General features: G+C 38.4%; 1 protein-coding gene across 1 annotated transcript in view; it reads left to right on the top strand.

Annotated features, from left to right (window-relative positions):
* LOC136875565 (zinc finger protein 358) overlaps window positions 1-24,041 on the top strand; it is a 64,760-nt gene extending 40,719 nt beyond the window's left edge. Inside the window, exons 4-6 of the mRNA XM_067149112.2 lie at window positions 9,638-9,721; window positions 14,766-14,839; window positions 23,350-24,041. Of these exons, the coding sequence (XP_067005213.2) occupies window positions 9,638-9,721; window positions 14,766-14,839; window positions 23,350-23,872 (681 nt within the window). The 3' untranslated portion in view covers window positions 23,873-24,041. The remainder of the gene's footprint in view (window positions 1-9,637; window positions 9,722-14,765; window positions 14,840-23,349) is intronic.
* The last annotated feature ends 1,826 nt before the right edge of the window (window positions 24,042-25,867 follow it).

The following is a 25,867-nucleotide window of genomic DNA, read 5'->3' as shown; positions in this document are numbered from 1 at the left end:
GGGGACAAACTGCAGCCTTGCCTCGCTCCTTATGGACTGCTGTTTCTTTTTCATAGCCTTCGATTCTTATCACTGCAGGCTGATTTTTGTACAGATTGGAGATCATTCTTCTTTCTCAGTATCTGATCCTGATCATCTTCAGAATCTCAAATAGCTTGATCCAGTCAACATTATAAAATTCCTTTTCTAATGGCGTGTATCACATGGGCTTGTTCTTCTTAATTTGATCCTCTAAGATCAGACTTTATATCAGGATTGCTTCACATGTTCCTACATTTCTTCTGAAGCAAAATTGATCTTCTCCCAACTCAGCTTCAAATTGTCTTTCCATTCTTCTGTAAATAATACAAGTTAAAATTTTGCAAATATGATGTACTAAACTAATGGTGCGATAGTTTTCACACTTGTCAACACCTGATTTCATGGGAAAAGTTATAGCAACATTCTGTCTAAAATTGGATGGCACTTCTCCTGTATCATACATCTTACACATTACCATGCTGGTTTCTCCTCAGGCAGTCAGTAATTTTGAGGGTATGTCATCAATTCCAGTTTCCTTGTTCCTGTTTAGGTCTCTCAAAGCTCTGTCGAATTCTGACCTCAAAATTGGGTCTCCCATTTCATCAGCATCAACAGCCTCTTCTTGTTCCAGAACCTTATCATCTACTTCTTTCCCTTGATACAATTGTTGGATATGTCCCTGCCATCTTTTTGCCATGTCTTCCTTCCCTAGCCCTTTCCACCCGAGCCCACACGATCGTCACACCGGGCTGCAATGATCGTGCAGGTTCCGTGTTTCGTATTGCAGTTGTTTTTATTTCCATAGTTGGGTACAAGGAGGCAGCATATGTGTTTAAACTTTTGTAAACAAAACATACCATGCGGCCTCAAGTTAAATTGTCCCTTTTTATTATCTTTTACATATTGATTCCTCCTCTGCGAACCATGTGACCTTGCCGCGGTGGGGAGGCTTGCGTGTCCCAATGATGCAGATAGCCGAGCCGCAGATGCAACCATATCGGATGGGTATCTGTTGAGAGACCAGACTAACGAATGGTTCATCGAAAGGGGAGTAGCAGCCTTTCGGTAGTTGCAAGGGCGGCAGTCTAGATGATTGACTGATACGGCCTTGTAATAATACTCAACATGGCTTAGCTGTGTTGATACTGCTACACGGCTGAAAGCAACGGGAAACTACAGCCGTAACCACCTCCCGAGGACATGCAGCTCTCTCTGTATGAACGATGGACTGATGATGGCTTCCTCCCGGGTAAAATATTCCGGAGGTAAACTAGTCCCCCATTCGGATCTCCGGGTGGGGACTACACGAGAGGGGGCGATCATCAGGAAGATGGATACTGACATTCTGCGAGTCGGAGCGTGGAATGTTAGAAGTTTGAATCGTTGTGGTAGGTTAGAGAATCTGAAAAGGGAGATGGATAGGCTAAAGTTAGATGTAGTTGGTATAAGTGAAGTACGTTGCCAGGAAGAACAGGATTTTTGGTCAGGCGACTACCGAATTATCAACACGAAATCAAACAGGTGTAATGCAGGAGTTGGTTTAATAATGAATAAGAAAATAGGGCAGCGGATAAGCTACTACGACCAGCATAGTGAAAGAATTATTGTCGCCAAGACAGACACCAAACCAATGCCCACCACAATAGTGCAGGTCTATATGCCTACTAGTTCAGCGGATGATGAAGAAATTGAAAGAATATATGAGGAGATAGAAGATTTAATACAATATGTGAAAGGTGACGAGAATCTAATTGTGATGGGAGACTGGAACGCAGTGGTAGGCCAAGGAAGAGAAAGTAGCACAGTAGGAGAATTTGGATTGGGACAAAGGAATGAAAGAGGAAGTCGGCTGGTTGAATTCTGCACTGACCATAATTTAGTCCTCGCCAATACTTGGTTCAAACACCACAAACGACGGCTGTATACGTGGACGAGACCTGGAGACACTGGAAAGTATCAAATAGACTTCATTATGATTAGGCAGAGATTCAGAAACCAGGTGTTGGATTGCAAAACTTTCCCAGGAGCAGACGTGGACTCTGACCACAACTTGTTGGTCATGAAATGCCGTTTGAAGTTGAAGAAATTGAAAAAAGGAAAGAATGCAAAAAGATGGGATCTAGACAAGTTGAAAGAAAAGAGTGTGATGGATTGTTTCAAGGAATATGTTGCACAAGGACTAAATGAAAAGGCCGAAGGAAACACAGTAGAGGAAGAGTGGAGAGTCATGAAAAATGAAGTCAGTAGGGCTGCTGAAGAAATGTTAGGAAGGAAGAAAAGATCAACTAAGAATCAGTGGATAACTCAGGAGATACTAGACCTGATTGATGAACGACGAAAATACAAGAATGCTAGAAATGAAGAGGGCAGAAAAGAATACAGGCGATTAAAGAATGAAGTGGATAGAAAGTGCAAGGTAGCTAAGGAAGAATGGCTGAAGGAGAAGTGCAAGGATGTCGAAGGCTGTATGGTCCTGGGAAAGGTAGATGCTGCATACAGGAAAATCAAGGAAACCTTTGGAGAAAGGAAATCTAGGTGCATGAATATTAAGAGCTCAGATGGAAAGCCACTTCTAGGGAAAGAAGACAAAGCAGAAAGATGGCAGGAGCATATCCAACAGTTGTATCAAGGTAACGATGTAGATAAATTCGTTCTGGAACATGAAGAGGCTGTTGATGCTGATGAAATGGGAGACCCAATTTTGAGGTCAGAGTTCGACAGAGCTGTGAGTGACCTAAATAGGAACAAGGCACCTGGAATTGATGATATTCCCTCTGAATTACTGACTGCCTTAGGAGAAACCAGCATGGTAAGGTTATTTCATTTAGTGTGCAAGATGTATGAGACAGGAGAAGTCCCATCCGATTTTCGGCAGAATGTTGTTATACCTATTCCCAAGAAAGCCGGTGCTGACAGGTGTGAAAACTACCGCACTATTAGTTTAGTATCTTATGCCTGCAAAATTTTAACACGTATTATTTACAGAAGAATGGAAAAACAAGTTGAAGCTGAGTTGGGGGAAGATCAATTTGGCTTCAGAAGAAATGTAGGAACACATGAAGCAATCCTGACTTTACGTCTGATCTTAGAGGATCGAATCAAGAAGGACAAGCCCACGTACATGGCATTCGTAGATCTAGAAAAGGCATTCGATAATGTTGATTGGACCAGGCTATTTATGATTCTGAAGATGATAGGGATCAGATACCGTGAACGAAGAATTATCTACAACCTGTATAAAAATCAGTCTGCAGTGATAAGAATCGAGGGCTTTGAAAAAGAAGCAGCAATCCAGAAACGAGTGAGGCAAGGCTGCAGTTTGTCTCCTCTCCTTTTCAATGTTTACATAGAACAGGCAGTAAAGGAAATCAAAGAGAAATTTGGAAAGGGAATCACAGTCCAAGGAGAGGAAATCAAAACCTTGAGATTTGCCGATGATATTGTTATTTTATCTGAGACTGCAGAAGATCTCGAGAAGTTGCTGAATGGTATGGATGAAGTCTTAGGTAAGGAGTACAAGATGAAAATAAATAAGTCCAAAACAAAAGTAATGGAGTGCAGTCGAATGAAGGCAGGTGATGTAGGAAATGTTAGATTAGGAAACGAAGTTTTAAAGGAAGTAGATGAATACTGTTACTTGGGTAGTAAAATAACCAACGATGGCAGAAGTAAGGAGGACATAAAATGCAGACTGGCACAAGCAAGGAAGAGCTTTCTTAAGAAAAGAAATTTGCTCATTTCAAACATTGATATTGGAATTAGAAAGATGTTTTTGAAGACTTTTGTGTGGAGCGTGGCATTGTATGGAAGTGAAACATGGACGATAACTAGCTCAGAAAGAAAGAGAATAGAAGCTTTTGAAATGTGGTGTTACAGAAGATTGCTGAAGGTGAGATGGATAGATCGAGTCACGAATGAAGAGATACTGAATCGAATTGGTGAGAGGAGATCGATTTGGCTAAATTTGACGAGAAGAAGAGATAGAATGATAGGACACATCTTAAGACACCCAGGACTTGTTCAGTTGGTTTTTGAAGGAAGTGTAGGTGGCAAGAACGGTAGGGGTAGACCAAGGTATGAATATGACAAACAGATTAGAGCAGATGTAGGATGCAATAGTTACGTTGAAATGAAAAGGTTAGCACAGGATAGGGTGGCATGGAGAGCTGCATCAAACCAGTCTATGGACTGATAACTCAAACAACAACAACATATTGATTTAATTGTGAATCTTTTTAAAACATCCTAGAATCATCATAGAAGGTATACATATCCTTAACAAGCTACCTTTTGAACCTAACGGTTATAATAAACTGTCAATCTGTAAGTAGCATGATGTTGCGGGTTAGGGTTTAATTTGAGGTAATGGTGCGTTTCTAACCTCAAAAGTGATCATTAGTATTCTGGGAAGATTTCTCTAATTAAGCATTAATATACTTATGTGAATACAAAATACATGTTTTTATATGAATTTTAGGGATATCAGATGAAGAAATAGCAAAGTTAACATGTGCATCTGATTGTGAGGACTTACTCAGTGAAGATGGTGGTGATGATGAGTGGGTACCTGAACCTATATCTTCACATGTAGGCAATGGTTCTGATGATTCTCATCACGGTGGCGATATTGATGAAGAGGAAGAACACGCAGGAGATAATTATTCTACTGATAATCATTCTCTAATCATTTACCTACACGTCAATCACCAAGTCCCCAACCGGCATCGAACCAAAGACTACTTTCCAGAGAATATTTTCTTTATATAAGTCCTATATTGATATTTTTTAACCTATTTTATTTCATATATTTGATTCACTGTAAATAAAATCATCCAATTACAGAATTTCATATTTTCAACATGTGTCATTCAGCAAAGAAATGTGCTCAAATAAACCCTAACTAGCACGATCGTGCAGGTGGTTTTCCATGAGAACGGCAAAGAAAATATTTTTTTTACTATTTTTCCTGAAATCTAGGCTCAAAATTATGTACCTTGAAGTAAGAAAAAAATTCAAATTTCAAAGAAAATATCTCAGGGTGGAAAGGGCTGGAAGTGGTCTTCAATCTGAGCTCTTAATATTCATACACCTAATTTTCCTTTCTTCAAAGGTTTTCTTGATTTTCCTGTACGCAACATCACCCTTTCTACAACCATACAACTTTCAACATTTTTGCACTTCTCTTTCAGCCATACTTCCTTAGCTGTCCTGCACTTTCTATCCACTTCATTCTTTAATTGCCTGTATTCTTTTCTGCCCTCCTCATTCTTTTTTTTGCATTCTTGTACTTTTGCCGTTCATCAGTCAGGTCTAATATCTCCTGAGGTATCTGTTGATTCTTAGTTGATCTTTCCTAACACTGGAAGGTAGGAGGGGCACTGAGAGAAGATCAGTATGGCTTCAGACCACTTGGTATTTATGAGAATATTTGTTAGGACAAGGCTTTGATTCAGTCCAGAAAAGATATTGTTTTTCAGTGGTAAAGAAAGAAATATACAATAAAAAGGTGTGTTAGGGTCGCATAGCTGTGAGCTTGCATTCGGGAGATGGTGGGTTCGAATCCCACCGTCAGCAGCGCAGAAGATGTTTTTCCAGGGTTTCTCACCAGGAAAATGCAGGGTTATACCTTAATTAAAGCCACGGCTGCTACCTTTCCAATCCTAGCCCTTCCCATCCTCCCATTGCAGAAAAGCTTTGATGTGTTAGTGCAACATTAAACCACTAACAGATAAAAGGTGAATACCCGCTCTTTAATCCTCTTAAGGGCCTACTGTGAGTGAGTATATTGCATAACTTTCTTAAATCCACGGACCACACATTTCAATAAAACACATGATGGTTGTTTGAATATCATACACAGGGTTAGTTATAGAGGTGCTTACTCTAGAGTAGACCCCTTCTTTTATTGACCTGCTTTACTCTAGAATGATGAGTTAGTTATAAGCTTCAAAAACTAAGGTAAGAAAAGCTTGCACTGAGAAACTTTTATTTTATAGGCAGATGCAAGGATACACAGTAGTAGGGCACTGATACACATTGCTGTTTAACATAATCACTGTTCTTGTCCAAGCATTTGTTCCAACAGCACATTAAGACATGCTGGGATGGAAGAATTCTGCATGCAGTCCCTGAAGCTACCTCAAGATGGCATGCTGAATTTCCATATTATTATCGAATCGCTTATATCCCAGGCACTTCTTGAATGGTCCAAAGAGATGGAATCCTTGGGTGGTAGGTCAGGGCTGTAAGGAGGATGATCCAGTACCTCCCACTGGAAGCGCCTTAACAATTCACATGTGCTATTGTCTGCGTGTAGTCTGGCGTTGTTGTACAGCAACACAATGCCTGTGTGAGAAGTCCAGGTTGTTTTCTGCGAATTGCTATCCGCAAATGCTCCACTGTTTCACAGTAAGTGGCAGAATTGACTGTCACTCCCCTAGTGAGAAAATCAACCATCTGGACCATCCTCCCTGCAGTCCCAACATGGTACCCAGTACCAGACTATTGAGAAAGCACTTAAGTTATTAGCGATTCAGCTACGAAATGACCATTCTGCGTACTGTCATGATGTCGCTTCATGGACTGAACACAGATTTCTTCTATGTTGGTATTGCTGCCTTGGTGTTCCATTGAAACAAGTACTCGGACAAAAGTGGTGAAGGCTGATGACCTAGATATTGGACCCCTTTAAACAACAGTCATCATAAAAAATGCTGACTATGTTGAATAGTATTGCATATCAATGCCCTACTGCTGTATATCCTTATATCTGCCTGTAAAATGAAGTTTCTCTGTGTATGTTCCTGTTACCGTATTTTTTTGAAGCACCTTTGTGTTTAGAATAGCACGTTATGAAATGATTTTTATCTGTTAAAAAAGAACATCCCACAGTTAGGGCTATTATTGTTTAATAAAATTCTACACTCTGTAGTATGTATTATCTGTACTTTTTGTGATGTGCCTAGTATAATGTACTCTAATTGTAATTCTTTGGGAAGAATTCTGTCCCAGAGTCCTTACATATCAGTCATCATGGGAGTGACGTAAAGAAAAAAAAATGTGTATTATAAACACCTATTTCATAACCTTGTCAACATTTCTATGTTATGTCAAAAATTAAGTTCCCTGAAGGAAACCATCATTTAGTTTTCATTGCAAATGTTACATTGAAACTCTTTCTGTGTTTCTATATTTCTTAGTCAGCAATTATTTTTATTTTTTTCTGCTACCGAGCTCGATAGCTGCAGTCGCTTAAGTGTGCCCAGTATCCAGTATTCGGGAGATAGTAGGTTCGAACCCCACTGTCGGCAGCCATGAAAATGGTTTTCCATGGTTTCCCATTTTCACACCAGACAAATGCTGGGGCTGTACCTTAATTAAGGCCATGGCCGCTTCCTTCTCTGTCCAATCGTCGCCATAAGACCTATATGTGTCGGTGCGACGTAAAGCAACTAGCAAAAAAAAAAAAAAAAAAAAAATCTGCTAACCACAGACCTCTCATTACAATAAAACACATGGTTTGAAACTTATACATAAATTAAGATGCAGAGTTATCCAAAGATGTTCAATGGGGCCACTCACAAGTGGCAATTAGATATAGTCTAAAATTCTAGGTGTAGTGCAGCACAGTTCGTTGTAGATTGTAGCTATGTGAGCATCAAAAAGGGCATTGTTATAGCTAAACATATATATCGTAGGTATTAATTAATAAGGCACTTCCTGGCACTCTAGACACTACTGGGCGAGTTGGCCGTGCAGTTAGGGATGCGAAGCTGTGAGTTTGCATCTGGGAGATAGTGAGTTCGAACGCCACTGTCGGCAGCCCTAAAGATGGTTTTCCTTGGTTTCCCATTTTCATATGAGCAAATGCCGGGGCTGTACCTTAATTAAAGCCACGACCACTTCCTTCCCACTCCTAGGCCTATCCCATCATCTCCATAAGATCTATATCTGTGTTGATGCGATGTAAAACAAATTGTAAAAAAACTCTGGAAACTTGAAACTTAGTACCTGAGAACCTGATACCCCCTAAGATCCATAGAAACATAAAAAGAATTCCAAAAATCTCTAAGTGGGATGAGTTAGTGGGAGTTTGAAATTGGGCTCAGTTGCAGAACATTTTATCCACACAGGCATAAACATTTTTTTTAACACTGTAGGAAACTATTTTTCTTTTTAGCTTCTTGTGGGTTTAACAGATTGTTGCAAGTCCATTAAACCTTAAGAAAGTGTTGAGGGAAATTTTAAAGATTTCAAGAAGGAAAGGACAATCAATCAATGTCATCATTGATCTGCATTTAGGACTGTTGCCCAGGTTTCAGATTCCCTAGCAGTTGTTTTCCTAGTCTTTTCATTAATGATTTCAGAGTACTTGGAAATTTATTGAACACTTCTCTTGATAAATTACCCATTCCCTAATTCCTCTTCCTATAAATGAATACTTGCCCTAATTTGTCCTCTTGAATTCCAGCTTTATCTTCATAGCCTATTGTGATCTTTTCTACCTTTAAAAGCTCCACTCAACCGTATTCATCTACTAATGTCATTCCACACCACTTCTCTGTTGACAACTTGGAACATCCCACCTTTAAATTCTTCACATCCCACTTAGGAGAACATCTCGTCTCCTTACTCCCAAGTCTTTCCAGCCCAAAGTTTTAATCATTTTCGGAACACTACTCTCTTGTTGGAAATCACCCAGCCTAATAAAGAATAAATGTGCTAATAAATGAAGCTCCTTTGAAGTGATCCCATTTATCGACCTTTGCCAATGGGGGCATGCAACAAACACAGTATAACATGAAACATCATTAATCAGAGTTAATTGTGGGGTCGTTACTGTCTAGATCAATAGATATCAATATCCTTCTGCTAATCAGTGGCAGAGTACTGGCCTCTGGATTCCAAGATCATGGATTCAAACCTGGCAGACGTAGTTAACTTTTTGAAGGGGAGATAAAAGTCTGTTCGACACTACTTGTCATATGATATTGGTATGTGAAAGGTCTCTAGTGATACATTTCGTGTTCACCTGACAAAATTAATAAAAAAACTCGGCCTTGGGTTGCCGTTGTTTCTCTGTCATCTGGTGAAATAAAACGGAACATCAAAATTTTAGAGCACACAGTTTGGATGATGTTAAATTTAAAATATTTGCACATGATAGCTGAGGCCATATTATTATTATTATTATTATTATTATTAGTTAAAATAACCTAGGTGCATATGCATAGACCCTTAAATTTTATTCAAGAAAGAACTAATATATATCAGCTACATATCTTTCTGAAAGTATTTTGATCCTTTAATTTGAAAAATGCACATGGTTCATTTCATTGGATAAACTTTTTTCTTAAAACTAATTGTGATTAATATGAGCAGTGAAGCACATATGTACCATGAGTTTTTTTATAATTTTAGAAGATTATTGTGGTTACTCTCATTGAATATCAGAGTATCAAATTTTGCGTACTTTTAAACTTAGTTGTAGTTGCAGTTTTAAACTTAGAGGAGATATAAATCACTCTTTATCTCTGTTTGTAATGTAGGACTTTTATAAAAATATTTATAATTTTGGAATAATTAGAGATATTGACTTTCAGTTAATATTTGGTAGGACTTTGGAGATAATGATGATGATGATGATGATGATACAACCAGTGAAAATCCAGACGAGGATCCTGTCACGGGCGTAAAGAGGGTGAGTTTTTTTTTACTATTTAATTTATATGATTAATATATGACTCTATTCATAATGTGTTCACTGATCAGTTCTGTGCATTTGTTATCTAAAATGTAACATTTGCTGTATTTCCCAGTTAAAATTTTTCACCAGATAGACTTATGGTTGCATGTGGACTGACAAAGGCACCATCCATGATTCTTGTGATTTTGAGATGAAAACTTTGTTCTATGTGCTATTTGTTTTTGTTATAATTGCACAAGACACACTGCCCTGGTAGTTCAGACCTATAGTGTCGTACCCAATTTAGTGGGTTCAGTCCTGGCCGGTGAGCAATTTTTGAAGATACAGCAAAAATCTTGGCACTCCATTACATAATTTTTTAATGCGATAAAAACTTCTGGTCGTGCATTGCGTATCTAGCTAACAAAATCGACTTGGATGTAGGCCTCGTCCACAACAAAGCACACTACCTTGCATTACCCTTAGCACTGCTCTTACCATGAACCCAAAAATCAGAATCCTTTGAGCCATTGTTGCCACATTTGAGGATTGACTAAAGTCCACAGATTTTGTCCCAGTTGTGGTACAGTGGTCAAGATGTGCAGGAGGGGAATTCTTCCTGGCAGTATTATTGGACCTTTATGTTTTCTTATATTATATAAATGATATGAGTAAAGAAGTGGAATCAGAGATAAGGCTTTTTGCAGATGATGTTATTCTGTATAGAGTAATAAATAAGTTGCAAGATTGTGAGCAATTGCAAAATGACCTTGATAATGTTGTGAGATGGACAGCAGGCAATGGTATGATGACACATGGGGTTTAAAATCAGGTTGTGAGTTTCACAAATAGGAAAAGTCCTCTCAGTTTTAATTACTGTGTTGATGGGGTGTCAGTTCCTCATGGGGATCACTGTAAGTACCTAGGTGTTAATATAAGGAAAGATCTTCATTGGGGTAATCACATAAACATGATTGTAAATAAAGGGTACCAATCTCTGCACACGGTTAAGAGGGTATTTAGGGGTTGCAGTAAGGATGTAAATTAGAGGGCATATAAGGCTCTGGTAAGATCCCAACTAGAGTATGGTTGCAGTGTATGGGACCCTCACCAGGATTACTTGATTCAAGAACTGGAAAAAATCCAAAGAAAAGCAGCTTGATTTGTTCTGGGTGATTTCCGACAAAAGAGTAGCGTTGCAAAAATGTTGCAAAATTTGAGCTGGGAAGAATTGGGAGAAAGGAGGCGAGCTGCTTGACTAAGTGGTATGTTCCGAACTGTCAGTGGAGAGATGGCGTGTAATGACTTTAGTAGACGGATAAGTTTGAGTGGTGTCTTTAAAAGTAGGAAAAATCACAATATGAAGATAAATTTGGAATTCAAGAGGACAAATGGGGGCAAATATTTGTTTATAGGAAGAGGTGTTAGGGATTGGAATAACTTACCAAGCGAGATGTTCAATAAATTTCCAATTTCTTTGAAATCATTTAAGAAAATGTTAGGACCACAGATAGGGAATCTACCACTTGGGCAACTGACCTAAATGCAGATCAGTAGTGATTGATTGATTTTTGATTGGTTGATTGATTGATTGATCGATCGATCGATCGATCCATGGGTTTCAGTTATGAAGTTAACGACCTCAAATCAGGGTGACTACTGGGTCTATTTTCCCTGCTGAGCTCAAATGTGAATACTGATATTTAGCCCATATTTTCTAGGCCCTTCCCAATTCAGGGTGGGTAGAAGAAATCTTAAATAAGTGTTCCCAGACACAGATGATGAAATGGATTCCTTTGTTATCACCGCGTCTCAGGAAAGGTTACCATCACACATCAGTTTCACTCAAAGCCTACTTCTGTCATCTTTATCCCATTAGTGTTAAATTAAGAGAGATCAATCAATCAATCAATCAATCAATCAATCATTCAGTCACTACTGATCTGCATTTAGGGCAGTCACCCAGGTGGCAGATTCCGTATCTGTTGTTTTCTTAGCCTTTTCTTAAATGATTGCAAAGAAATTGGAAATTTATTGAACATCTCCCTTGGTAAGTTATTCCAATCCCTAACTGCTCTTCCTATAAACAAATATTTGCCCCAATTTGTCCTCTTGAATTCCAACTTTATCTTCATATTGTGATCTTTCCTACTTTTAAAAACACCACTCAAACTTATTCGTCTACTGATGTCCTCCCACGCCATCTCTCCACTGACAGCTCGGAACATACCATTCATCAGATCAAAAATTAGATGTATGGCTTTTCAGGCGTTTGCTCTATTAACCAGCATTTTGTCTTAGGTCTGACACTAGACTCTTCAGAGTGGGATGTGTCAGACCCTACCCACTGATGCTGGGGTGTATGCAGGTGAACTTATCACAAGCCTTTTATGAGGCACAGTCTGATAACTGCATACGGGAGATAAGGCTCCACAATGGAATTAATGCCTGCCTAGCAATTCCAAATGGAAATTCTAAGTTCCCATGGAGGGAATAACTTATCTCCTTTCTCCCAATCTTCCCAGCCCACACTTTGCAACATTTTTGTAATGCTACTCTTTTGTCGGAAATCGCCCTGAACAAATCGACCTGCTTTCCTTTGGATTTTTTCCAGTTCCTGAATCAAGTAATCCTCGTGAGGGTCCCATACACTGCAACCATACTCTAGTTGGGGTCTCACCAGAGACAAATATGCACTCTCCTTTACATCCTTGCTACAACCCCTAAACACTCTCATAACCATGTGCAGATCTCTGTACCCGTTATTTACAATCATATTTATCAATTCCAGCTGCTTTTCTAGTTTTCAACTTTTGTGTCTTACTGTAAATGTCATTGCTGCCATAGGTAAATTTTAATACTTTAGTATTAGTCACCTCCTCTATCTGGACATTATCCTTGTAACCAACAATCTTTACATACTGCTGAGTGAATACTTCTGCCTTTTGAAGATCCTCGCATACACACTCCCCTTGTTCATTAATGATTCCTGGAATGTCCTTTATGGAACCTGTTTCTGCCTTAAAGTACCTATACACACTCTTCCATTTTTCACTAAAATTTGTATGGCTGCCAATTATGCTTGCCATCATGTTATCTGTTGTAACCAAGGTTGAGATTTACAAAACACAACTTTATTATTCGCTTCAAATGCAAAATACACTATTTACACAAATAAAATTGAAATTTAACTTGAAGCAAAATGAATTAAGAATCTTGAGAAAGAGTCTATCTTCTGTACACTATATACAAGTTTACAGTATTTACATCCACTTCTATCTCGAAAAGATAGTCCTTGATATGAAAAGTCGATAGTCGAAAACTATCCGAAGTACTGACATAAATGTTTTGGAAAGTCCTTCCTTGCTGAGTTCATAAAAGCAAGTTCAATGTTGGAAGAATTCTTACTTGGCGAAACCAAGGGAGCTTGCATTAATTAGGGAAATATTACGGTATGTAATAGTACGACTGGATATGGGCAGCGGAATGGGAAAGAGGAGCGGTGACCAGAGGTGAGACCTCGTACTGCCAGAAATTCAGTCCACCTGGCCGAAGCACATTTTCAAGAGGAGTAGCCTCCGTGCTCGACGTAGGGTGTATTCTGTAGCTGGACACCGGGGCAAGTGGGCATCTGGACAGGCTGGGAGTTCCTCTTTATAGTACACACACGATGGTTCAGGCACGCGCACTGAGGGCTGCGCGTCGAGGCTAGAAGAATGACACTTGGCGCGCGTGTAGCTGGCTGGCGGAGCGAGAAGGGAGCGCCGGACATACAACATTATCCTTAGCTGCCTTCTTTGCTAGATTCAATTTCCTAGTAAGTTCCTTCAATTTCTCCTTACTTCCACAGCCATTTCTGACTTTCTTTCCAACCTGCACCTCCTTCTTAGTCTCTTTATTTCCCTGTTATAATATAGTGAAGCTTTACCATTCCTTACCACCTTTAAAGGTACAAACCTATTTTCAAATTCCTCAACAATTGCTTTAAACCCATCCCACAGTCTGTTTACATTTTTGTTTACCGTTTTCCACTGCTCATAGTTACTTATTAAAAACTCCCTCATGCCTGTTTTATCAGCCATATGGTACTGCCTAATAGTCCTAATTTTAATATCTTCCTTTCTTTCACATTTATTTTTAATTACCACAAAAACAGCTTCGTGATCACTAATACCATCTATTACTTCAGTTTCTATATAGAGCTCATGTGGTTTTACCAGCCCCACATCCAGAATATTCTTCCCTCTAGTTGGTTCCATCACTTTCTGAATTGTCTCTCCTTCCCATATTGACTTATTTTCCATTTGTTGGTCATGCTTCCTGTCGTTCGCATTACCTTCCCTATTGACATTTGGTAAATTGAGATCACCCGCTACAATCACGTTCCTTTCCTTATCATTTCCCACTTAGCTGATTATCTTATCAAATAATTTTGAATCAGCATCTGCATTACCCTTTCCTGGTCTGTACACTCCAAAAACATCAAGTTGCCTATTATCTTTAGAGATGAGCCTTACCCCTAGAATTTCATGTTTGTCATCTTTAACTTTTTCGTGGCTTACAAATTCTTCTTTCGCCAGAATGAATACTGTATTATTATTTCAGTTCAAGGAAGTGTTTTATCTAATATAATGTTACAAATATATACTAAGTTTACACAGCTGACATGGGGTTCTCTTCTTCATCTTCTCCTGCTTCTACTGTGCTTCAGACGTAATTCTTAAATAAGAAAAAATGTAGGAGCCGTGACTTTGGGCATTGACAGATATTTAGCTGATGCAGAGATGGAAACGTACTGGTATGGTGCTTTCTCTGTAGTACTCTTTTAACTCTCTTGGAATGAGCTCTGACTTAGATAAGTTAACATCCTGAGACTAGAGATTGCATTAAACTGGTGAGCCTTAGGTACCTAATGGTTACAGTATTATGTTGTCTCAAAACAATATATGTTAAGTTTCTCTAATTCATGTTTAACTGGTGGGAGAGTCCTTCTTTTCCAAAAGTGATGATATTGTAGCTGTTTGCTTTCTTCCCTAATTTGCTGTTGTCTTTTCTGTAGGTCAGTTTTGAACAGCCAATAGGAAAGCAGCCAGCTGGTGACAAGAGCACTGGTTCTAAGCCAAATAAAAACCAGTAAGTTTCTTTACCAATTTATGGAGTGTGAGAAATGTACTTGTGATTCAAATCAAAATACTTTATTTGCAAGTGAGGTGTCTACCTCAGTGGCAAATGATACACAAAAATACATCATTCTCAACAACTAAATTTTAAATTAAAAAGAAAAGAAGACATTTTTCCTAAAATACTATTATACAATTTACATCAACAATTTTTCTATTAAACACACAGCTCATCCTTAATAAATTTATATTATTTACAAAATTCTACTCATAATATCATCTGTAACTTAGATACATAATCAACTCATATACTGTATGTGTGATCACTTAAAAAAAAAAAAACTAAACAATTGCTATAAGATTAATTGTACATTGCTTTTTTTTAAACCCATTTTGGTACCTAACTTGCATAATGACCTGCTGCGTCTTAACCAGAGCCCATTTTGCCACTGCTTTTCAGAGTTTGTGAAGGGCCTTCACAGCTACTGTAGTGGTTCCAGGGCTCTCGAAGTCCCCACTGGACTTTACCCCTACAGGCAGTCCCCTACTTCAGCTGTCCAGTCTCCATAGACAAGGGGATGGAATTAATTTATTCACAAAAATTCTTTATTTACAATAATCTACACAGATCAAATGCCCTCTAACATTTCTTTTCTCTGTTGCAGTTTATTCTTTACTTGAATATCTGTACAAATTTTGGAAAAGAGTCAAACATTTCCCCAGGTAAACTGTTCCACTCCTTCATGCCCTTCCCAATCAATGAAAATTTACCCCAATCATTTCTGCTAAAATCCTGTCTAATTTTATTGTACTTGTAATCAGCCCTGTGAATATAATTATTTTCAAGCTGAAGCCTCTCATGGATTTCCCCCAAGTATCCTCTCCTGTATAGGCTGTATATAATCCTATTAGTTTTCTCCCTTCTCTTATTTAAAGAGATTGTTCTGTAATACAGTCAATGTTTGATTATCTGTGGTAATAGATGGTAGCCACCCCCTGAATAAATAAAAATTTTGTTAATATGAAATTAGTCATACAGTAAACATGATAAAAATGAGGGTTATTTAAAAGAAATTAATCAATGAAAATGCCCTTCAGCAGTAGAATTACTCACTAAAAGAGGTTATAAACTGTTCTTATAAGTAAGCATTTCCATTATAGGCCAGTTTCATCACCATTGATATATGCTCCAGTAACAAGCCTTCTGTTTGTATAATCTGTTCAGATTCATTGCAAAATTCTTTAGCTGCAGTCTCATCTCCAGATAATTAGTCTGCTTGCAAGCTTATTTAATGAATTCCAGCTCGCTGTTTCAGCCAGCCAGGAGATACATTGAAACTGCCTCCCAAACAAAGAGATTCAAAGTAATGTTTGTCTTATTTAGCACAGATTATTGCTTATACTGGGAAACCCTGTTGTTCCCTTTAATGATTAAACCAAAGGATGGAGGAGGAGGACATACTAAAACAGATTATGGAGGTGAAATTTGAGGGAAAGAGAGCGAGAGGAAGACTTAGATTCAGTAAAGAGGAGTGCAAGAAAAGGAGACCTGGATTGGGACAAAATGATGATAGAGGAATGGTGGAAGGAGAGAGGAAGGTGGAGAAGTGCCATAAATGACCCGACCCAACAGGGGCTGGATAAGGGGAAAGGAGGAGGATGACCATTGTCATATTCAAATAATTATACGTCAATTCTTCATTGTTTTCTTGTGTTTCCTCCCATTTGAATTGGAAGATGAAGTGAACGAAATTAATTCATTCTTCTTTTTCAGTTTGCAGCTGTTTGCTTCCCTGTTTGGTATTGTAGTGCTAGTTGTTTAACATTGTCTTTTTTTTAATTGCTTACTTATTTTCAGTTTTTGTTGAATATTAAGAACTTTTCTTTTACGTTTTAGTTCTGTTCACTAACCCTCCCCTTTTCTATACAATATATCAAGTAAATGATGTTACATAAGTCTTAGGACTAGTTTCAGCAAATTAGTGGCCATCTTCAGCCAAATAAAAATTAAACGGAGTACGTGATGACTAAAACATATGTATAACAGACAAAGACAATGTTGCAGGAATAATTATAACATTAAATTACATATAATAACAAAATTTATGGTTATGATCTTCTTGTCATGATCTGATGTCTTAATGTTCACTTAGGATCTCAGGCAAAGAAGTAAATCTCTAATGTCTGATGTAGAATAAGCACTGACTTGCTGGAGGAAGCAGGCAGGCCATGTACGGTAACAAAGGAGTGGGTAGGGAACAAGCACTGACTTGTTGTTGGAAGCAGGCAATGCAAACAAAGGTGGATATAGGGAGCCTAGGGGAAGGGAAGGGGAAGGAGGGGAGGGGAGAAGTGGTGTCTAAGGTGTTAAACATATTTTTTACTTATCACATACTCTGTTTAATTTATATTTGGCTGAAGATGGCCACTAAGTGGCTGAAACTAGTCTCAAGACTTATGTAATATCATTTACTTGATATATTATATTGAAAAGGTGGACCCCTCTTGTCAATTTATTCTTATAATTGCACTTCAGTACGGAACAAAAATAAAATTTATAGCTTATAACCCTCCCCTGCAAACCATGTACCTTGCTGCGGTGGGGAGGCTTCCGTGTCCCAGTGAAGCAGATAGCCGAGCTGCAGATGCAATCAAATCGGATGGGTATCTGTTGAGAGACCAGATTAACAAATGGTTCATCGAAGGGGGGCTAGCAGCCTTTCGGAAGTTGTAAGGGTGGCAGTCTGGATGATTGTCTTATATGGCCTTGTAATAATACTCAACATGGCTTAGCTGTGTTGATGCTGCTACACGGCTGAAAGCAACAGGAAATTACAGCCGTAACTAACTCCCGAGGACATGCAGCTCCCTCTGTATGAATGATGTCCTTATGATGGCTTCCTCCCAGGTAAAATATTCTGGAGGTAAAATAGTCCCCCATTCGGATCTCCGGGTGGGGACTACATGAGGGAGGGCAATCATCAGAAAGATGGATGCTGACATTCTGCGAGTTGGAGCGTGGAATGTTAGAAGTTTGAATCGTTGTGGTAGGTTAGAGAATTTGAAAATGGAGATGCATAGACTAAAGTTACATGTAGTTGGTATAAATCAAGTATGTTGGCAGGAAGAGCAGGATTTTTTGTCTGGTTACTACAGAATTATCAGTACAAAATGAGACAGGGGAAATGCAGGAGTAGGTTTAATAATGAATAAGAAAATAGGGCAGCGGGTAAGCTACTATGACCAGCATAGTGAAAGGATCATTGTTGTCAAGAAATACCAAACCAGTGCCCACCACAATAGTGCAGGTCTATATGCCTACTAGTTCAGCAGATGATGAAGAAATCAAAAGAATATATGAAGAGGTAGAAGATTGAATACAATATGTAAAAGGTAATGAGAATCTAATTGTGATGGGAGACTGGAATGCATTGGTAGGCTAACGAAGAGAAAGTAATACAGTAGGAGAATTCAGATTGGGACAAAGGAATGAAAGAGGAAGTCGGCTGGTTGAATTTGCACCGATCATAATTTAGTCCTTGCTAATACTTGCTTCAAACACCACAAACAGCTGTTTACGTGGACGAGACCTGGGGACACTGGAAGGTATCAAATAGACTTCATTATGTTTCGGCAAAGATTCAGATACCAGGTACTGGATTGCAAAACTTTCCCAGGAGCAGACGTGGATTCTGACCACAATTTGTTGTTCATGAAATGTCATCTGAAGTTGAAAAAGTTGGAGAAAGGAAGGAACGCAAGTAGTTGAGATCTAAAAAAAATTGAAAGGAAAGAGTGTGAGGGACTGTTTTAAGAAACATGTTGCACAAGGACTAAATGAAAGGGCTGAAGGAAACACAATAGAGGAAGAATGGACAGTCGTGAAGAATGAGGTCTCTAGGGCTGCTGAAGAAATGTTGGGAAAATAGGAAAGATCAACTAAGAATCAGTGGATAACTCAGGAGATACTAGACCTGATTGATGAATAATGAAAGTACAAGAATCCAAAAAATGAAGAGGGCAGAAAAGAATACAGGCGATTAAAGAATGAAGTGGATAGAAAGTGCAGGACAGCTAAGGAAAAATGGCTGAAGAAGAGGTGCAAGGATGTTGAAGGTTGTATGATCCTAGGAAAGTTAGATGCTGCATACAAGAAAATCAAGGAAACTTTTGGAGGAAGGAAAACCAGGTGTATGAATATTAAGAGCTCAGATTGAAAAACCACTTCTAGGGAAAGTAGACAAGGCAGAAAGATGGCAGGAACGTATCCAACAGTTGTATCAAAGTAAAGACATAGATGGTATGGTTCTGTAACAAGAAGAGGCTGTTGATGCTGATGAAATGGGAGACCCACATTTGAGGTCAGAATTTGACAGAGGTGTGAGAGACCTAAATAGGAACAAGGCACCTGGAATTGATGACTTTATGAAAACAAGTTCAAAACAAAAGAAATGGAGTGCAGTCGAACAAAGTCAGATGATGCAGGAAATATTAGATTCGGAAATTAAGTCTTAAAAGAAGTAGATGAATATTGTTACTTCAGTAGTAAAATAACTAACAATGGCAGAAGTAAGGTAGACATAAAATGCAGACTAGCACAAGCAAATAAGAAAAGAAATTTGTTCACTTCAAACATTCATATAGGAATTAGAAAGATGTTTTTGAAGAGTTTTGTCTGGAGCGTGCCATTGTATGGAAATGAAACATGGACAATAACTAGCTCAGAAAGAAAGTGAATAGAAGCTTTTGAAATGTGGTGTTACAGAAGAATGCTGAAGGTGAGATGGATAGATCGAATCACAAATGAAGAGATACTGAATCGGATTGGTGAGAGGAGATTGATTTGGCTAAATTTGACCACAAGAAGAGATAAAATGCTAGGACACATCTTAAGACACCCAGGATTTGTGCAGTTGGTTTTTGAGGGAAGTGTAGGCAGTAAGAACTGTAAAGGTAGACCAAGGTATGAATATGATGAGCAGATTAGAGCAGATGTATTATGCAGTAGTTACATAGAAATGAAAAGGTTAGCATAGGATAGGATGGCATGGAGGGCTGCATCAAACCAGTCTATGGATTGATGCCTCAAACAACAAGAATTTTCACTAACTCACTAACTATAATTCACGTTGTGTTCACTATGAGGTTCTACAACAGACTAGGTTGAAAGTGACTTGGAACATATGCAGCGTTACGTTGCGTATGGTGGACGGTGGTGTTTATGGAGTCTAAATTCAGTTCACAAGTATGCAGAATATTGCAACATCTGTGACAAAAGTGTCTTATTGTTTTACTGAACTAAAGAAAGTTTTGGGCAGGCTTTCACAAGGAGTGGTTACACAGTTAATCCGTAAACCCATTAGTCTGTATCCGGATAACCGACAGTTGACTGAATCTTTAGTGCATGTCCTTGGCTCCTGGTAACATGATGAACTCCTGCGAAATACCAGACACCATCTGATCAGGAGCAAGATAGCGTCAGTCCTGGCTGAGAAGAGCTATGAAGTGAACGAAGAAGTCCACTGTGTTGCAGAAAATCAAAGTAAATGCAGACTTAATATCATAGCAATCAACAGTAAAACTAGATCAGATTTATTATTGATCCCACTGTATGGTTTGAATCTGACAAAAATCAGCCAGTGGCAGTCAGTTGAGAGAAGGAGGACACCTATGAGCCAACAACAAACTGTTTTAAGACCTTCCATGACCTCAAGAACGTCACAGAGTGTTGAGGCATCATTCCAAAAATGCACTCTTGACTTCTTTATAAGTTTTGGTTTGCAAAACAGTTAGGTCAGAAGGTTGCCTTATAGGTACGGAAAAGCTCCCTTTATATTCTACAAAATATTTATACTATCCTTATTAATTGAAATTGTTTTTGGATCAATCTTGCTGTGAATGGCAATTTATTGTCAGTTTTTTTAATAGCTAAATTTATGTATAGAAATATGGACACAAAGACTTGTATAGTATGCTTAGTCATAAATAAATAATGCAGTGGTATACCAGGAAAGTGAGTCAATAATACACACAGTCAGAAAAAGGAGAATTGCCTTTTTCTGTCATATATCAAGATTAGATGAAACCAGGTTATTGAAACAAATATTTAACTACGTTTGGAAAAGTAAAACAAAAAATAATTGGTTCAAAGATGTCCAAGATGATTTAGAAGAGTTGAATTTTACAACACAACAAATTGCAAATAGAAAAGAGAAAAGGATTCTGAAGAACAAACATATAAGACTTAAACTAAAAATTTTGAAGCATAAACAATATGCCGTATCTGATGAAGAAAGGGCAGCCAGTCCTCGTCGTCGTCATCATCATCATCATCATTTCTCCTTATCCAGATGCAACTAGGTTAGAGCAGATATGGTTTCCCTCATCTCTTATATCTACAGTACTCCTCATCCCTCAACCTGTTACAGTGCACATCATGATACTTCATGTTGTTCATAACCAAGTCCATTCACCTTAATCTGAACCCTTTTCTGCCCATTGTTCCTCTCATTTGTATTTCCATAGGTTCTTTTGGCATTATTGATTTATTTGCGTGTTTTTAATGTGTCTGAATTATTATCTCAATTGGTTTTCTCAATTTTTTCATCACCTTGTTTCTTTGTTTATCTTTCCTTCGTCATCTTATTATTATTATTATTATTATTATTATTATTATTATTATTATTATTATTATTATTATTATTATTATTATTATTATTATTAACAACAACCACCAGCTCTGTTACCTGCAATGTTTTGTAGTGACCACTCTGCAGCTTGATGGGGTATTGAACATGATGCAGTTTTGCGGTGCCCAAGAATGAAAATCCACAGCCTGTTTCCAGTCATTTGACCAGTTCAGAAATGGAATGAATGAAGCCCCCATCTAGCGGCGAGGATAGGAAAAGTGCCGGTTGCCGAAGCCTGTCGCACTCCTCTGGAGCAATGATTAATGAATGATTAATGAAATGAAATAATATTGGAGATTGTTGCTGGAATGAAAGATGACAGGGAAAACTGGAGTACCCAGAGAAAAACCTGTCCTATCTCCACTTTGTCCAGCACAAATTTCACATGGAATGACCGGGATTTGAACCACAGTATCCAGCGGTGAGAGGCCGGTGCGCTGCTGCCTGAGCTACGGAGGCTTGGTGCTCAGGAATGTTGTGCAAAATAGGGAGGCTTCAGACCATGGAGAAGCTCCACAGGACATATTATCACTTAAAATTAGTCATGGCATATTACAGGAAACAAAACAAGCCTCTAGACCTTTCTAGACTTTAAAAAGGCATGTGACTGTTTCCATAGACCTTCAATATTGAAAGTATTAAGAAATTTTGGACTCCACCCAAATTTAATCAAATTTATAGAACTTGCCTAAACCAACACAAAATCTAAAGTCAAGTTCAGAGGAGAATTTTCTAAGCCATTCCTCATAAAAACAGGTTTACAACAGGGAGATTGCCTGTCACCACTGCTGTTCAACTTTGCCTTGGAATATATTATGAGATAATGGTAAAAGGTTAAGCTGAATAGTGTCAAAATTGAAAGATCTAAAGGTAAAATACATTTGAACTGCCTGGGATTCGCTGACGGCCTTGCTTTCCTGTCCAACAACATTCAGGAAGCCAGAAATGTTAAATCCCTACAGAAAACAGCACAGAAAATCATCCTCAGATTAACTTTCAAAAAGACAAAAAATCATGTTAACTCGTCCACCGCTCATAAATACAGTAAATTCACAATAAAGGAGCAGGAAATCAAAATCATTGGCAAATTTAAATATTTAGGAGAAGTGATGACATATGACCTCAACAAAAAGCTGACATAATAGAATAAATAAACTGATCAGAGCACAGTATATCATCAAGAACACGTACAAGAAAAAAGACTTCTTAATAGCCACAAAATTAAAACATTATAAAACAGTTACACAACCAGAAATAACATATGCATATGAAACCTTTTCAGACCAACTAACAGTGTAGAAATAGAATACTTGGGATTGAAGGAATAATAATCAGAGCATGCATAAATAAAAACTACCAAGAAAATGGACACTGGAGACTAGCTTCTAATGAAATAGTCTACAAGAAAATGGAACTGGTAATGAGCACAATCAGAAAGAAGATTGTCCAGCTCCGTCGCTAACTGGTTAGCATGCCAGGCTTTGGTCCAGTGTATCCGGGGTTTGATTCCTATCCAGATTGAGGATTTTAACCTTCATTGGTTAATTCCACTGGTTTGGGGACTGGGTGTTTGCATTGTCTTCAACATTAGTTTTTATCGTTGGTAGGCCCCCATCCTCACGGATATGTAGGTTGTCCATGGGTGTCAACTCGAGAGACCTGCACCACGCCTTCTCTGGAAGCCACATACCATTGTTGTTGTTGTTGTTCTTCTTCTTCTTCATTATTATTATTGGTTGAAAGAAATATTTTATGTTCTTTTGAATGAAACTGTACTGAACAACAAAACTTTTACTTTATTGTTGTAATAAATTAATATGGTGCTATTTTTCAGGTTGAATGAAATTCTGAGTGGTGGAAACAAGCTGGAGCACTTTGGACACAGTGGCAGAAGAGTAAATATCATTCCTTGGTGTGAGAGACCCTTTGTTTGCAATGTGTGTGGCCGGCGATTCTCCCAGCGGTCGGGTTTGAAATCACATACGTACACACACACTGGTGAGAAGCCGTATTCCTGCCCACAGTGCCATCGAAGTTTTTCTCATCGTACACATGTGACTCGGCATATGTTAACCCATACTGGTCTCAAGCCCCACTCTTGTTCTTTGTGCAGCAGAAATTTTTCTCTTCGCTCTAATTTAATTAAACACATGATCACGCATTCAGGGGAAAAACCGTACACGTGTGTTCAGTGTAACAGATCTTTTGCTCAACGATTCAATTTAAACACCCACATGTCAACACATACCCGAGAGAAACCATATGCTTGTACTCAGTGTTCTAGAAAATATTCTCATCGTTCCTCATTGACTAAACATGCGTTGACCCATACAACTGTGAAACATAGTGGTTGTTGAGGTTCATGTTCTTTTATAGATGATTGTGACAGTGGTGGTTATGTGACTATTGTTAATGATAGTAATGGTATAGATTTTAGTGAATTTTTGTTCTTTCCATTACTTTTTCCATGTTATGCTGTACAAAATAATAGTACCACCAAATAAATTGTACTTCATTTTAGTTACAGAGAAATTAAATTTTTTAAAATCAAATCAACGTGTTTGTTGTAATGATGAGTAATTCACGCAGAGTAGAAATTCTACAGTTTAATGTTACCAAACTTGAATATAATAGAAACCTGCCTAGTGTGAACATATCATACCATCCACTACATGAAATAGATTTGTATTCATTGTAAGAAGTAGAATGGGGTCAATATCCACAAACTGAAAGATTGACATTGTATGAATTTTTAATGTTCATAGCCACATTGTACCTGAAATCGACTTTCAACAAATTAGGTCATGTTTGGTACATATTGAAGAGATGTTAAGTACAGAACAAAAGTGGTTAGCCGGACACCAGTGGGATCCAAACCCACAACTTTCCAATTTTGCATTGGATGCTCTTTCAGCCTTATGTCAACAGAAACTCCAATTCTATGAACTGTGCCGAGTTCTGTGTGGCACGACTGGAGCCTGCCTTAAGCCGATAGAATGACAGTGACAGAAAACCCTATGTAATGTGCGGCTATAAGATGACCATCTGTGCCATTCTTCGGCTGGCACAGGCTGTCAAGCCAGGTAGCCAGCCAGACCACCCACTGAGCTTTCAACCCTCGCAAAGCAATTAATTAAAGTTGCAGCAGTTGCTGGTAGATGGCAGATTAACTGTAAATAGCTTCAGGAAAATAATACCCAGACTTTTTCTTCACAGCACCATTCATTCTCCTGGGTTTCATTTGCTATTATGGGTTGAACGCATGTAATGAGTTCTTTGGGATGCAGTGGATTACCATGAATAGTATTAGTGGTTAATTAATTAAACCTTTTCTCAGCGTGATTGTATGAAGCTATTATTGGTGAATGTAGCATTTTGGTTTGATGGGTAGAAGGTCTACCAAATATTTTACTGATATCAGGTAACATCATGTGTATTTGATTCTGAGGAATCAAGCAAAACTTTTCTCCCTGTTATCATCACTACCAGAAATTTATTTGTATACTGTACCAATAATTTGGAAAGTTGAGGGAGTTAGAGTTGAGATATGGGGAATTTTGTGTGAAAAATGTTTCTAATCACTAGATTGCATGCCAAAGGCCTGGATTCAATTCCAAACTGCTCCTCATTGTTCATAGGAGTGAGGGCATATGGTGCTGTTGAAAAGAATTCATCCATTGGATTGCATTATTCAGGTGGTCATTAGTCACACGGCAGATATTCCCTTAGAAGAGTCACTATTTCTCCGATAGGCTACTTCATCAACTGTAATGAACCTGTATTCTGCATCCAGTAAAGCTAATAACACAAAGCTGAATTGCTTATGGTCATTAAAAATAAGGAGCATGTGTTTGGCAGTTTTTCATACACCACATGTGTACCATCGAGTACACCAGTGCAGTTAAGCCTTGAGCAGACCCCTGGCTGCTATTCGACAGGAGTAGACTGTGCCAACACTGGGTTTCACCCTCTCCCTACTATCATAATATCATGTCATTCATTTCAACTCATTAACTCCTCTGATGAGGTTGAAGTCAGGAAGGGCATCTGATCATAAAAAGTCGCTACGAAGATTCAGCTCACTTCTACCTGTCCCCGTGGAGAAACAGGATGAGGGTTGGTTGTACATACACAATCCTGTGTCAGTTTTGACTTGTTCTTAGACTTCTGTGGGAAAAGTAGATACAGAATGTACCAACGATATTTGAAACAGAAATTTTTTTAACAACATACTGAAGGTCTTTCTCTAAATAGTAAGATTGATTTGCGATACAGAAAGAGGAGCTGAATGATAATGACAACAATAAAATGGGCCAATGCAGCATTCATTCCTGGCAATGATTTCTCCTCTG

Source organism: Anabrus simplex, chromosome 6 (genome assembly GCF_040414725.1).
Source record: "Anabrus simplex isolate iqAnaSimp1 chromosome 6, ASM4041472v1, whole genome shotgun sequence".
NCBI classification, from domain to species: domain Eukaryota; kingdom Metazoa; phylum Arthropoda; class Insecta; order Orthoptera; family Tettigoniidae; genus Anabrus; species Anabrus simplex.
This window is presented reverse-complemented; position numbering and strand designations above follow the sequence as displayed.